Below are 16438 nucleotides of genomic sequence, written 5' to 3' on the forward strand. Positions count from 1 at the left end.
TTTTTTCCCACCAGCCTTGTCAGCAAGCTGTCAGCACTCATTTGGGAACATCATGACGGCTCGTCTTCATTGGAAGCAGTCAACACGTTCAATGAGGAATCATTAACTCAACACTCCCCCACCCCCCAAACGCTCCGACTCCTCGTTTGACTATCGCTCGCACACATTGTTACAGCCGTCTGGGGCTCTGATTACCCCAGCTTTCACATTCCCATGCTCTGCGAAAGCCAAACTGCCCGACTTCACGCGTCGTTTCTTGGCCCAGTCATTCAACGACGGACAATCAACGCGAGATAACTTTTTTTTTGTTGCAAGCAAGGAACTGCAGATGCTGGTTTACACCCGAAGATAGACACACACACCAAAAAAAAAAATAAACTCAGCGGGACAGGCGGCATCTCTGGAGAGAAGGAATAGGTGACGTTTCGAGTCGAAAGGTCCGATGAAGGGTCTCGACATGTTCCCAATGTTGGGGGAGTCCAGAACAAGGGGACTCTCTCTTGAATGCATTCAGAGAATTGGCCTCCACTGCCTTCTGAGGCAGAGAATTCCACAGATTCACAACTCTCTGACTGAAAAGTTTAGAACTGAGATGAGGAAAAACGTTTTCAAATCAGAGAGTTGTGAATCTGTGGAATTCTCTGCCTCAGAAGGCAGTGGAGCCAATTCTCTGAATGCATTCAAGAGAGAGCTAGATAGAGCTCTTAAGGATAGCGGAGTCAAGGGGGTATGGGGAGAAGGCATGAACGGGGTACTGATTGAGAATGATCAGCCATGATCACATTGAATGGCGGTGCTGGCTCGAAGGGCCGAATGGCCTCCTCCTGCACCTATTGTCTATTGTCACCCATTCTTTCTCTCCAGAGATGCTGCCTGTCCCGCTGAGTTACTCCAGCATTTTGTGCCTATTTGGGATTACTTTTATCTCCCCAACCCCTCGCCTCCACTCTACTTTCACACTGAAGACGGGGTTCAATTCCGAAACGACACATCTTTAGTTTAGTTTACTTTACTTTACTTTAGAGATACAGCGCGGAAACAGGCCCGTCGGCCCACTGAGTCAATAGACAATAGACAATAGACAATAGGTGCAGGAGGCCATTCGGCCCTTCGAGCCAGCACCACCATTCACTGCGATCATGGCTGATCATTCTCAATCAGTACCCCGTTCCTGCCTTCTCCCCATACCCCGACTCCGCTATCCTTAAGAGCTCTATCTAGCTCTCTCTTGAATGCATTCAGAGAATTGGCCTCCACTGCCTTCTGAGGCAGGGAATTCCACAGATTCCCAACTCTTTGACTGAAAAAGTTTTTCCTCATCTCCGTTCTAAATGGCCTACCCCTTATTCTTAAACTGTGGCCCCTTGTTCTGGACTCCCCCAACATTGGGAACATGTTTCCTGCCTCTAACGTGTCCAACCCCTTAATTATCTTATACGTTTCGATAAGATCCCCTCTCATCCTTCTAAATTCCAGTGTATGCAAGCCTAGTTGCTCCAGTCTTTCAACATATGACAGTCCCGCCATTCCGGGAATTAACCCAGTAAACCTAAGCTGCACGCCCTCAATAGCAAGAATATCCTTCCTCAAATTTGGAGACCAAAACTGCACACAAGTCCATGCACACTAACACTATCCTATACACTAGGGACAATTTATAATTTACCGAGGCCAATTAACCTACAGACCTGCACGTCTTTGGAGTGTGGGGAAAAACGGAGCACCCGGAGAAAACCCACGAGGTCACAGGGAGAACCAACAAACTCCGTACAGGCAGGATCGAACCTGGATCTCTGGCGCTGTGAGGCAGCAACTCTACCGCTGCACCACCGTGCCTATTTATCCAGAGATGCTGCCTGACCCGCTGAGTTACTCGAGCGCGTTGTGTCTTATCAGATAACTGCCTACATGTCGACTATTGAGGATTTGTAAACATAATAGATATAGAGCGCAATCATTAATAGTATCTGAAATGATACAGAGTGCTGGAGTAACTCAGCGGGTCAGGCAGCATCTCTGGAGAACATGGATAGGTGACGTTTCACAGAGTGCTGGAGTAACTCAGCGGGTCAGGCAGCATCTGTGGAGAACATGGACGGGTGATGTGTCAGGTCGAAACCCTTCTTCAGACCCGACCCGAAACGCCACCCATTCTTTTTCTCCAGAGAGGCAGCTTTTAAAGTTTCTCAGAGTAAATGAGTTCACCAGCCAGTTTACAAGAGGCGGTCGATTTACCAATTGTCCACCGTGTTAGGAGCTGAAGATAGGCACAAAATGCTGGAGTAACTCAGCGGGACAGGCAGCATCTCTGGAGACAAAGAATGGGTGACATTTCTTCAGGTCTAAACCCTTCTTCAGATTCTTCTTCTTCGGGAGCTTATACAGGCAGACTTTTCATTCATTTTCAACGTAAGACGGCGAAATAACGTGCTTTACAGCGTTCATTTACAACATCTTATCATGTTTTAAGTTTATGAATAATGGCAGCTGTACAGGGCCCTAGTGAGACCGCACCTGGAGTACTGTGTGCAGTTTTGGTCTCCACATTTGAGGAAGGATATTCTTGCTATTGAGGGCTTGCAGCGTAGGTTCACCAGGTTCACCAGGTTAATTCCCGGAATGGCGGAACTGTCATATGTTGAAAGACTGGAGCGACTGGGCTTGTATACACTGGAATTTAGAAGGATGAGAGGGGATCTTATTGAAACATATAAGATTATTAAGGGATTGGACACGTTAGAGGCAGGAAACATGTTCCCAATGTTGGGGGAGTCCAGAACCAGGGGCCACAGTTTAAGAATAAGGGGTAGGCCATTTAGAACTGAGATGAAGAAAAACTTTTTCAGTCAGAGAGTTGTGAATCTGTGGAACTCTCTGCCTCAGAAGGCAGTGGAGGCCAATTCCCTGGATGCTTTTAAGAGAGAGTTAGATAGAGCTCTTAATCATAGCGGTGTCAGGGGATATGGGGAGAAGGCAGGAACGGGGTACTGTGGATGATCAGCCATGGTGGCACGGTGGCGCAGCGGTAGAGTTGCTGCCTTACAGCGAATGCAGCGCCGGAGACTCAGGTTCGATCCTGACTACGGGCGCCGTCTGTACGAGTTTGTACGTTCTCCCCGTGACCTGCGTGGGTTTCCTCCCACACTCCAAAGAGGTACATGTATGTAGGTTAATTGACTGAGTAAATGTAAAAAATGTCCCTAGTGTGTGTAGGATAGTGTTAATGTGCGGGGATCGCTGGGCGGCGCGGACTCGGTGGGCCGAAGTGCCTGTTTCCACGCTGTATCTTTAAATCTAAAAAAAAATCACAGTGAATGGCGGGTATCACAAAATGCTGGAGTAACTCAGCAGGTCAGGCAGCATCTAGGAGAGAGGGAATGGGTGACGTTTCGTGTCGAGACCCTTCTTCAGACTGAATTTGAACTTCTTCAGACTGTGAATGGCGGTGCTGGCTCGAAGGGCCGAATGGCCTACTCCTGCACCTGTTGTCTGTTGTCAAACGTTGCCGAATTCCATAAGCCTCGATAGGTAGTTATCGATTTATGATTTGTATAGGTTAATGAGGTTTATATAGGCGCTCAATCGTGGTTATCTTGAAGGCGAAGCCGGAGAGTTGTGCCTTGCAGCGCCAGAGACCCGGCTTCCAACCTGACCGTGGGCCAGTTTGTACCTTCTCCCTGTGATCCGCCTGGGTTTTAGACAATAGACAATAGGTGCAGGAGGAGGCCATTCAGCCCTTCGAGCCAGCACCGCCATTCAATGTGATCATGGCTGATCATTCTCAATCAGTACCCCGTTCCCGCCTTCTCCCCATACCCCCTGACTCCGCTATCCTTAAGAGCTCTATCTAGCTCTCTCTTGAATGCATTCAGAGAATTGGCTTCCACTGCCTTCTGAGGCAGAGAATTCCACAGATTCACAACTCTCTGACTGAAAAAGTTTTTCCTCATCTCAGTTCTAAATGGCTGACCCCTTATTCTTAAACTGTGGCCCCTTGTTCTGGACTCCCCCAACATTGGGAACATGTTTCCTGCCTCTAACGTGTCCAAGATCTTCAGTTCTTTCCCCCCCCACAATCCAAAGACCTACAGGTTTGTAGGTTAATGCACGTAAATTGTCCCTAGTGTGTGTGTAGGATAGTGTTAGTATGCGGGGATCGCTGGTCGGTGTGGGCTCGGTGGGCCGAAGGGCCTGTTTCCGCGCTGTATCTCTAACTAAACTAAACTAAACTAAACTGAATGTGGGTCCAATGTATGTAAGTAAAGCCATTTTTTCCCTGCAAAGTTATTTCATCCCCAAGCCTCTATATTGACATTTACTACCGCGCTTGTAGATTGCCTTCACCCGTGTCTGTTTGTTGATATGATGCCAATGATTATATGAGTCAAAATACTGTGTCTGGAGAAATCTGGTCACCGCAAATTTCCTTGCTTGATACTAATTAATGTAACTGACTAATGCGATCTGCCTGAAGGTAATAACTCTTATACCTGAACCACACTAACGGTGATTTACAATCTGCTGGGCGGCACAGCGGTAGAGTTGCTGCCTCACAGCGCCAGAGACCCGGCTTCCATCCTGACTACGGCCGCTGTCTGTACGGATTTTGTACCTTCTCCCCGTGACCCGCGTGGGTTTTCTCCGGGTGCTCCGCTTTCCTCCCACACTCCAAAGACGTGCAGGTTTTTGATTATAAGATTATATATAAGATTATTAAGGGGTTGGACACGTTAGGGGCAGGAAACATGTTCCCAATGTTGGGGGAGTCCAAAACAAGGGGCCACAGTTTAAGAATAAGGGGTAGGCCATTTAGAACGGAGATGAGGAAAAACTTTTTCAGTCAGAGAATTGTAAATCTGTGGAATTCTCTGCCTCAGAAGGCAGTGGAGGCCAATTCTCTGAATGCATTCAAGAGAGTGCTAGATAGAGCTCTTAAGGATAGCGGAGTCAGGGGTATGGGGAGAAGGCAGGAACGGGGTACTGATCATTCTCAATGATCAGCCATGATCATATTGAATGGCGGTGCTGGATCGAAGGGCCGAATGGCATCCTCCTGCACCTATTGTTTATTGTCTGTAACAATCACGCCACACACTGGTTCTATCCGAGACCTCGCCCGTATCTCTAAACTAATAATCTCGAAACATATAACATTCTTAAAGGATTGGACAGGGTAGATGCAGGTAAAATGTTCCCGATGTTGGGGGGGAGTCCAGAACCAGGGGTCACAGTTTAAGAATAAGGGGTCGGCCATTTAGGACTGTGATGAGGAAACACATTTTCACCCAGAGAGTTGTGAATCTGTGGAATTCTCTGCCACAGAAGGCAGTGGAGGCCAATTAACTGGAAGCTTTCAAGAGAGAGTTAGATTTAGCTCTTCGGGCTAACGGAATCAAGGGATATGGGGAGAAAGCAGGGACGGGGTACTGATTTTAAATGTTGAGCCATGATCATATTGAATGGTGGTGCTTGCTCGAAGGCCGAATGGCCTACTCCTGCACCCATTTTTTTCTATGTTTCTATTGAAACTAAACGAAGAGTCTCGACCCGACACGCCTCCCATTCCTTCTCTAGAGATGCTGCCCGTCCCGCTGAGTTACTCCAGCATTTTGTGTTTATCTAAACTAAACTAAACTAACCTAAATTAAACTAAACTAAACTATTATCACCAAATCAGAGTCTGAAGTAGGGTATCGACCCGAAACGTCACCTATCCATGTTCTCCAGAGATGCTGCCTGACCCGCTGAGATACTCCAGCAATAGACAATAGACAACAGGTGCAGGAGTAGGCCATTTGGCCCTTCGAGCCAGCACCACCATTCCCCATGATCATGGCTGATCATCCACAATCAGTACCCCGTTCCTGCCTTCTCCCCACACCCCCTGACTCCGCTATCATTAAGAGCTCTATCTAACTCTCTCTTGAATGCATTCAGAGAATTGGCCTCCACTGCCTTCTGAGGCAGAGAATTCCACAGATTCACAACTCTCTGGGTGAAAAAGTTTTTTTCCTCATCTCCGTTCTGAATGGGCTACCCCTTATTCTTAAACTGTGGCCCCCTGGTTCTGGACTCCCCCCCAACATTGGGAACATGTTTCCTGCCTCTAGCGTGTCCAAGAGCTCTTAAGGATAGCGGAGTCAGGGGGTATGGGGAGAAGGCAGGAACGGGGTACTGATTGAGAATGATCAGCCATGATCACATTGAATGGCGGTGCTGGCTCGAAGGGCCGAATGGCCTACTCCTGTCTATCCCTTAACAATCCTATATATCCTACAAGGGGCCACAGTTTGAGAATAAGGGGTAGGCCATTTAGAACGGAGATGAGGAAGAACTTTTTCAGTCAGAGGGTGGTGAAGGTGTGGAATTCTCTGCCTCAGAAGGCAGTGGAGGCCAGTTCGTTGGATGCTTTCAAGAGAGAGCTGGATAGAGCTCTTAAGGATAGCGGAGTGAGGGGGTATGGGGAGAAGGCAGGAACGGGGTACTGATTGATAGTGATCAGCCATGATCGCATTGAATGGCGGTGCTGGCTCGAAGGGCTGAATGGCCTACTCCTGCACCTATTGTCTATTGTCTATTGTCTATTGTCAACAAGATTCCCCTCTTATCCTTCTAATGTGTGGTTTTATGTGTGGTGGGGTTTTTTGTTGTTGTTGTTAACCAGCATCTGTAGTTGCTTGTGTCTTATCTCACTCAGCCAATTTTGTCTTTCCGCAGGTCGCATTTTGGATATTCCCTGCAAAGTGTGCGGTGATCGCAGCTCAGGCAAACACTATGGCGTGTACGCGTGTGACGGCTGTTCGGGGTTCTTCAAGCGCAGCATTCGCAGGAACAGAACCTACGTTTGTAAATCAGGAAACCAGGTAGCAGTGTGCCGGACCCCGCGGGTTGCCCTCCAGCAGTTCCCTGACACCGGCTATTGTGCCGATGCACAGCTTGAAAAGGAGATGTAGTTATCCTGTCTGTATCTGGAATTCCGTGGACTCCAATTCACTTGATGTTTTTTTCAAGAGAGAGTTAGATTTAGCTCTTAGGGTCAACAGAATCAAGGGATGTGGGGAGAAAGCAGGAACCGGGTACTGATTTTGGATGATCAGCCATGATCATATTGTATTTATTCACAAAATGCTGGAGTAACTCAGCAGGTCAGGCAGCATCTCAGGAGAGAAGGAATGGATGACGTTTCGGGTCGAGACCCTTCTTCAGACTGAAGGGTCTCGACACGAAACGTCGCCCATTCCTTCTCTCCCGAGATGCTGCCTGACCTGCTGAGTTACTCCAGCATTTTGTGAATAAATACCTTCGATTTGTACCAGCATCTGCAGTTATTTTCTTATACTATATGATCATATTGTATGGAGGTGCTGGCTCGAAGGGCCGAATGGCCTACTCCTGCACCCGCTTTCTGTGTTTCTATGTTTCTATCTGTACCATGTGGGCAGCTTGATTGTAATCATATATAGTTCATTAGTTCATAAGTGATGGGAGCAGAAATAGGCCACTTGCCCCATCGAGTCTACTCTGCCATTCAATCATGGCTGATCTATGTCTCCCTCCTAACCCCATTCTCCAGCCTTCTCCCCATAGCTCCTGATACCCGCACTAATCAAGAATCTATCTATCTCTGCCTTAAAAATATCCATTGACTTGGCCTCCACAGCCTTCTGTGGCAATGAATTCCACAGATTCACCACCCTCTGGCTAAAGAAATTCCTCCTCACCTCAATAGACAATAGACAATAGAAAATAGGTGCAGGAGAAGGCCATTCGGCCCTTCGAGCCAGCGCCGCCATTCAATGTGATCATGGCTGATCATTCTCAATCAGTACCCGGTTCCTGCCTTCTCCCCATACCCCCTGACTCCGCTATCCTTAAGAGCTCTATCTAGCTCTCTCTTGAATGTATTCAGAGAATTGGCCTCCACTGCCTTCTGAGGCAGAGAATTCCACAGATTCTCTGACTAAAAAAGTTTTCCTCATCTCTGTTCTAAATGGCCTACCCCTTAGGTACGTCCTTTAATTCTGAGGCTGTGTCCTCTGGTCCGAGACTCTCCCACCAGTTGAAACATCCTCTCCACATCCACTCTATCCAAGCCTTTATTTTGAAAGTTTCAATGAGGTCCTCCCTCATCCTTCTAAACTCCAGTGAGAACCGGTCCAGTGTCATCAAACGCTCATCGTATGGATAGTCTTTCTGCTGACTGGTACCTTCGCGGTACCTCACAGTACGTGACAATAAACTAAAGTAACTTAAACTAAACTAAACTATTCAGGCACTGTTGCCTATTTGTGGGGATTTGTGAAATTTGGCCAAGCAGCCTTATACCAACTAGAGAATTGCTCACACATACCATCTACCTCATTGGAGAGGTACATCCAAACAATCTTAATCGGACTGTATCGGACTTTTATCGCACTACACTTTATCCTCTTCATCCTGTATCTGTAGACTGTGGAAGGCTTGGTTGTAATCATACACACCCTTTCCGCTGACTGGATAGCACGCAACTAAAAAGATTTTCACTGTACCTTGGGTGCACATGACGATAACATAGAAAATAGGTGCAGGAGGAGGCCATTCGGCCCTTCGAGCCAGCACCGCCATTCATTGTGATCATGGCTGATCGTCCCCAATCAATAACCCGTGCCTGCCTTCTCCCCATATCCCTCGATTCCGCTAGCCCCTAGAGCTCTATCTAACTATCTCTTAAATCCATCCAGTGATTTGGCCTCCACTGCCCTCTGTGGTTTACGGTTAGAATCAAACATTGTGTCAACTCCCCTTTATAATTTGGGATGGGGTGACCATCAAAGTCCCATCCAGGAGGTATTTTGTTTGGGTTCCAGACCCCGGGTTTCAGAGACGGGCACACACCTCCAGATTCAGGGACAGTTTCTTCCCAGCCGTTATCAGGCAAGTGAACCCATCCTGCCTACAACTACACCGATCAGCCAAAACATTATGACCTGATGAGCCAGAACATTATGACCAGCTGCCTAATACGCTGTTGGTCCTCCGTGTACAGCCCCATACGCAGCAGGGTGCGATGCACTGTGTGTTCTGACACATTCCTCCCGTGACCACCATTAAAACTTTCTGTGACTTGTGCCATAGTAGATCTTCCATCGGTTCGGACCAGACGGGATAGCCTTCTTTGCCCTCGCGCATTGATCAGCCTTGGGTGCCCAACACCCTGTCTGTCGCCGGTTTGTGGTTTGTCCCTCCTCGGACCACTGTCGGTAGGTACTCACCACTGCTGACCGGGAGCACCCCACAAGCCTTGCCGTTTCAGAGATGCTCTGACCCAGTAATCTGGCCATAACAATTTGGCCCTTGTCAAAGTCGCTCAGGTCTTTACTCCTGCCCATTTCTCCTGAATCCAACACATCAACTTCAAGAACTGACTGTTCACTTGCTGCCTAATAAATCCCACCCCTTGACAGGTGCCATTGTAACAAGATAATCAATGTTATTCGCTTCGCCTGTCAGTGGTCATAATTGTTTGGCTCATCGGTGTAGAGTGCAGTGCTGAACTACTATCTACCTCAATGGTGACCCCCAGACTATCATTGATGGGACTTTGCTGGCTTTACCTTGCACTGAACGTTCTTCCATTATAATGTATCTGTACGCTGTAAATGGCTCGATTGTAATCATGTATTGTCTTTCCGCTGACTGGATAGCGTGCAACAAAAGCTTTTCACTGTACCTCGGTACACGTGACAATAAACTAAAATAAGCTGAAACTGGCTTGAGGATAGAATAGACTCTAACAATCAATGTTAATACGTTAATACAGTTCTAGGAGCAGAATTAGGCCATTCGGCCCATCGTCTACTCCGCCATTCAATCATGGCTGATCCATCTTTCCCTCTCGACCCCATTCTCCTGCCTTCTCCTCTAACCCCTGGCATTCAAGAGAGAGCTGGATAGAGCTCTTAAGGATAGCGGAGTCAGGGGGTATGGGGAGAAGGCAGGAATGGGGTACTGATTGAGAATGATCAGCCATGATCACATTGAATGGCGGTGCTGGCTCAAAGGGCCGAATGGCCTCCTCCCGCACCCATTGTCTATTGTCTATTGGCACCCTTACTAATTGCGAATCTATCAATCTCTGCTTTAATAATGCCCATTGACTTGGAGTTCCCAGCCTTCTGTGACAAAGAATTCCACAGATTCAGCACCATCTGTCTAAAGAAATCCCTCCTCATCTCCTTTCTAAAGGTACGTCCTTTTATTCTGAGGCTGTGGCCTCTGGTCCTAGACTCTCCCACTAGTGGAAACATCCTCTTCACATCCGTTCTATCCAGGACTTTCACTATTCGAGAAGTTTCGGTGAGGTTCCCCCCCCCCTCATCTTTTTAAACTCCAGCGAGCACAGGCCCAGAGCCGCCAAACGCTCGACATCCGTTAACCCACTCATTCCTGGGACCATTCCTGTAAACCTCCTCTGGACCCTCTCCACAGCCCTCCTCAGATATGGGGCCCAAAACTGCTCAATGGTGCTGCATGGGTATTACTATTTTAAGCAAGTTTATGTGACATGTCAAGGATGTTTGCATGAGGAGGCATTAGCCTCAGGGAGAAGTTGGACAAAACGTGGATTGTTTGAGATTGCGATCGGTTTTATTGTCACGTGTACCAAATTACAGTGAAAAGCTTTTTGTTGCGTGCTATCCAGTGAGCAGAAAGACTGTACATGATCACAATCGAGCCGTTTACAGTGTACTTTCTCAAGGTTGTGGGGAGACCTGATAGAAATATATAGAATTGGGTAGAGAGTCAGAACCTTTATCCCAGCATGGAAATACCAAATATTAGAGGGCATAGCTTTAAGGTGAGAGAGGAAGAGTTTAAAGAAATTATTAAGGGATTGGACAAGCTAGATGCAGGAAACATGTTCCCGATGTTGGGGGAGTCCAGAACCAGTGGCCACAGTTTAAGAATAAGGGGTAGGCCATTTAGAACTGAGATGAGAAAAAACCTTTTCGCCCAGAGAGTTGTGAATTTGTGGAATTCTCTGCCTCGGAAGGCAGTGGAGGCCGATTCACTGGATGCTTTCAAGAGAGAGCTAGATAGAGCTCTTAGGGCTAGCGGAATCAAGGGGTATGGGGAGAAGGCAGGAATGGGATACTGACTGTGGATGATCAGGCATGATCACATTGAATGGCGGTGCTGGCTCGAAGGGCCGAATGGCCTCCTCCTGCACCTATTTTCAATGCATCTATGTATCTATGACATCAGGGGCACGTTTTTTACACAGTGGTGAATGCCTGGAACTTATTGCCAGTGGTGGTGGGGGCAGAAACAACAGTGGTGTTTAGGGGACTGTTGGATAGGCACATGGATATGCAGGGAATGCAGGGATATGGATTAAGTGCAGACAGCTAAGTGTTGGTCTTGGCATCAAGTTCGGCACAGACCTTGTGGTCTGAAGGGCCTGCTTCTGTGTTGTACTGTTCCATATTCATTGACACCTTGGAGATGAATGTGGAACTGGTCTGGCAATGAATGTACCACGTTTTCATAAGTAAAAACTTTTGCAATGTGGCCCTGCGTTTATGGCCAGTGATGCTGCCTGTCCCGCTGAGTTACTCCAGATTTTTGTGTCTGCCCTGTGTTTATGATTTAGTTGTATCATTGTCACGTGCACTGAGGTACAGTGAACAGCTTTGTGTTGGCCAATCAAATCAGATAAACCATACACAGATATAGTTGGTTCAAACTCAAGTCCAATAGATCATAAGGTCACACATAAGTGATAGGAGTAGAATAAGGCCATTCGGCCCATCAAGTCTACCCCGCCATTCCATCATGGCTTATCTATCTCTCCCTCCTAACCCCATTCTCCTGCCTTCTCCCCATAGCTCATGACACTCGTACTAATCAAGAATCTATCTCTGTCTGCTGTAACAATATCCATTGACTTGTCCTCCACAACCTTCTGTGGAGGCCAAGTGACCACCCTCGGTAATGCCTTGCAACCCCCCCCCCCCCCCCATTGCCCTTTTGTGGTCAAGAACCTGCTCTACTTCCCCCTCCTAACCCCATTCTCCTGCCTTCTCCCCGTAACCTCTGACACCCGTACAAATTGATAGATCAAAGAGCAAAGGGGAAGATACAATAGACAATAGGTGCAGGAGGAGGTCATTCGACCCTTCGAGCCAGCACCGCCATTCAATGTGATCATGGCTGATCATTCTCAATCAGTACCCCGTTCCTGCCTTCTCCCCATACCCCCTGACTCCGCTATCCTTAAGAGCTCTATCCAGCTCTCTCTTGAATGCAATCAGAGAATTGGCCTCCACTGCCTTCTGAGGCAGAGAATTCCACAGATTTACAACTCTCTAACTGAAAAGGTATTCCTCATCTTCGTTCTAATTGGCCTACCCCTTATTCTTCAACTGTGGCCCCTTGTTCTGGACTCCCCCAACATTGGGAACATGTTTCCTGCCTCTAACGTGTCCAACCCCTTAATAATCTTATCTGTTTCGATAAGAGTGCTAAAGGGAACAAGGGTCATGTTGGTTTGAGTTGTTTGGTCAATCATAGAGCATAGAACAGTACAGGACAGGAGCTGGCCCTTTGGCCCACAATTCCTATGCTGAGTATGATGCCAAGTGAAGATAATCTCCTTTCCCTGCACATGCGTGTGCCTATCCAAACATCATATTTAGACTTTCATCTTTGCTAAAACCATGGGCCCTGACATTATTAAATGTACCTACTTAGCAAACTATTACAGCAAGGTCTTAACTTGTCACTTAAAGTGAAATATGTCATTAGGTTTAGGTTTATTACTGTCATGTGTACTGTCTAGGGACAGTGAAAGGCTTTGTTTTGCATGCTATCCATTCAGATCAAATACATAAATGCAATCAAGTCAAAATAGGTGTTGTTGTTGTTGTTGTTCGTCCATCGGGTTGGAAGATGACCATGACTTCACTTTCAGTTGGAGGATTGGTGACTGTGGGTCCGGAAGTGACTGGTGAGTCAATCAAATAGGTAGAGCAAAGGGGAAGATACAGAGTGCAGGATATAGTTATCAATGGTCAATAGTCAATGGTGCTATATTTGTCACATGTGCAACTGCACAGTGAAATTATTTTTGCATATATTACACATGTGGGCGCCACCATTATTTAAAAGTCCAAATGTACATTATTTAAAAGGCCGATGTACTGGAGCAGTTCCCGTGAACCAACCAACCAACCAACGCTCCTCTCCTCTCCTCTCCTCTCCTCTCCTCTCCTCTCCTCTCCTCTCCTCTCCTCTCCTCTCCTCTCCTCTCCTCTCCTCTCCTCTCCTCTCCTCTCCTCTCCTCTCCTCTCCTCTCCTCTCCTCTCCTCTCCTCTCCTCTCCTCTCCTCTCCTCTCCTCTCCTCTCCTCTCCTCTCCTCTCCTCTCCTCTCCTCTCCTCTCCTCTCCTCTCCTCTCCTCTCCTCTCCTCTCCTCTCCTCTCCTCTCCTCTCCTCTCCTCTCCTCTCCTCTCCTCTCCTCTCCTCTCCTCTCCTCTCCTCTCCTCTCCTCTCCTCTCCTCTCCTCTCCTCTCCTCTCCTCTCCTCTCCTCTCCTCTCCTCTCCTCTCCTCTCCTCTCCTCTCCTCTCCTCTCCTCTCCTCTCCTCTCCTCTCCTCTCCTCTCCTCTCCTCTCCCCCAGATTGAAGGCGCTGGCGGCATTACCCCAGTTCACCCTCCTACCGTCCCTTGTTCCTCACCTCCGACGTCTACATCTCCCTCCCGGTTATGCCGACCGACCGAGGAGCGTTCGGGCGGGTTCCCGGGTCGCGACCGTGCCGGGCGAGTCCGGTCTGCTTGCCAGGAGTGTCCGGCATTGTAGTGCATCAGTTCCAGAGACAAAGTCTAATGTCCGCAGTGGGATAGAGGTGAATGGGACGGTACCCTAGCTGATGGAAGGACCGTTCAGAAGCCTGATAACAGAGGGGAAGAAGCTGTTCCTGAGTCTGGTGGTTCGTTCCCTTTCATCGTTTCCAGTTATTTATTGTGTATATTTTGTTGTTTTCTGTAGGGCGGATGCCCCGTAGACAAGACGCACAGAAATCAATGTCGAGCCTGCCGACTGAAAAAATGTCTTGAAGTTAACATGAACAAAGACGGTAAGATGCTTTATTTCTGCTGTCACATTGCTGTGATGCCATCCACTCTGAGTTTATTTGGTGTTTGCGTGTGCAAACATTGCCCGCTTGACTTAACTCTTCACCAGAATATACCATTGGCAAAATGTTGTTTCGGATGGAATGGGCTTCTTACAAATCAACCTACATGTTGGCTACTAATCACACTCCACCCACCCCCGAATCAAAAGGAACTGCAGATGCTGGTTAATACTAAAGATGGAAGCAAAGTGCTGGAGTGACTCAGCGGGTCAGGCAGCATCTGTGGAGAACATGGATAGGTGACGTTTCACAGAGTGCTGGAGTAACTCAGCGGGTCAGGCAGCATCTGTGGAGAACATGGATAGGTGACGTTTCACAGAGTGCTGGAGTAACTCAGCGGGTCAGGCAGCATCTCTGGAGAAAAAGGAATGGCTGACGTTTCGGGTAGAGACCCTTCTTCAGACTGAGAGTCAGGGGAAAGGGAAGACATAGAGATATGGAAGGGTAAGGTGTGAAAACGACAGATCAAAAGGGACGGAGGTCAAGGAAAATGTGCTGGAGTAACTCAGCGGGTCAGGCAGCATCTCTGGAGAACATGGATAGGTGACGTTTCACAGAGTGCTGGAGTAACTCAGCGGGTCAGGCAGCATCTCTGGAGAACATGGATAGGTGACGTTTCACAGAGTGCTGGAGTGAGGCAGCATCACTAGAGAACATGGGTCAGGACCCGAAAAGCCGCCTGTCCATGTTCTCCAGGCTGGCTGAGTTAATCCAGCAATTTGTGTCTTTCTTTGGTTTAGGTTTCCAATTATTGCCGTCACGTGTACTGAGGTACGGTGAAACGCTTTGTTTTGCATGCTATCCGATCATATCAGATAGCGCTGTACATAAATACAACCATATCAAAATCTTTTTGGCAATGCAAACTGCTTTCCTTGCTAAGTCTGGCCAAACTTTTCTCCTGACCAGTAGCAGAACAGATGGAATCTTATCTGCCCTCTGAAGTAGCCTGTCGACTCACCCTGTTCAAGGGCAATCAAGGATTGGTTTTACTGACTGACGTGTCATAGAAACATAGAAACATAGACAATAGGTGCAGGAGGAGGCCATTTGGCCCTTCGAGCCAGCACCGCCATTCAATATGATCATGGCTGATCATTCTCAATCAGTACCCCATACCTGCTTTCTCACCATATCCCTTGATTCCGTTTGCACTAAGAGCTAAATCTAACTCTCTCTTGAGTACATCCAGTGAATTGGTCTCCGCTGCCTTCTGAGGCAGAGAATTCCACATATTCACAACTCTCTGTGTGAAAAAGTCTTTCCTCATCTCAGAACTAAATGGCCTACCCCTTATTCTTAAACTGGGTCCCCTGGTACTGGACTCCCCCAACATCGGGAACATTTTACCTGCATCTAGTGTGTCCAATCCCTTAAGAATTTTATATGTTTCTATAAGATCCCCTCTCATCCTTCTAAATTCCAGTGAATACAAGCCCAGTCGACCCTTTCTTTCATCATATGTCAGTCCCACCATCCCGGGAATTAACCTGGTGAACCTACGCTGCACTCCCACAATAGCAAGAATTTCTTTCCTCAAATTAGGAGACCAAAACTGCACACAATACCCCAGGTGCGGTCTCACCAGGGCCCTGTACAACTACAGTAGGACCTCCTTGCTCATATACTCAAGATATACTCATGGAGTCAAAGAATCATACAGCTCAGAAACAACCCCTTCTGCCCAACACATTCAAAATGCTCATAATGTATTCGGAAGGAATTGCAGATTCTGGTTTAAACCGAAGGTAGACACAAATTGCCGGAGTAACTCTGCGGGACAGGCAGCATCTCTGGATAGAAGGAATGGGTGACGTTTCAGGTCGAGGTCCTTATTCAGACTGAGTCAGGGGACAGGGAGATACAGATGTAAGGAAGTGTAAGGTGTGAAAGGGGACAAAGGGGATGAAGTTCAAAGAAAATGTAAAATGTATGAATGAGCGTTTGACGGCACTGGGCCTGTACTTGCTGGAGTTTAAAGGATGAGGGGGGACCTCATTGATACTAGGATAGAGTGGATGTGGAGAGAATGTTTCCACTAGTGAGACAATCTAGAATCAGCCTCAGAATAAAAGGACGTACCTTTAGAATGGAAATGAGGGGGAATTTCTTTACCAGGGTGCGGTGAATCTGTGGAATTATTTGCCACAGACAGCTGTGGCCAAGTCTTTGGATATTTTTAAGGCGCAGATTGACAGATTTTTGATTAGTGCGGGTGTCGGGGGTTATGGGGTTAAGGCAGGAGAATGGGGTTGAGAGGGAAT

At 47.6% G+C, this 16438-nt stretch overlaps 1 protein-coding gene across 2 annotated transcripts in view; it reads left to right on the top strand.

The window, feature by feature from the left end:
* nr2e1 (nuclear receptor subfamily 2, group E, member 1) overlaps positions 1-16438 on the top strand; it is a 66049-nt gene that overhangs the window by 9080 nt on the left and 40531 nt on the right. For both annotated transcript variants that reach the window (XM_078400254.1, XM_078400253.1), the window contains 2 exons: positions 6718-6863; positions 14027-14114. In XM_078400254.1, coding sequence (XP_078256380.1) covers positions 6718-6863; positions 14027-14114 — 234 coding nt within the window. The remainder of the gene's footprint in view (positions 1-6717; positions 6864-14026; positions 14115-16438) is intronic.

The sequence above is a fragment of the Rhinoraja longicauda genome, chromosome 5, assembly GCF_053455715.1.
Source record: "Rhinoraja longicauda isolate Sanriku21f chromosome 5, sRhiLon1.1, whole genome shotgun sequence".
Lineage (NCBI taxonomy): Eukaryota > Metazoa > Chordata > Chondrichthyes > Rajiformes > Arhynchobatidae > Rhinoraja > Rhinoraja longicauda.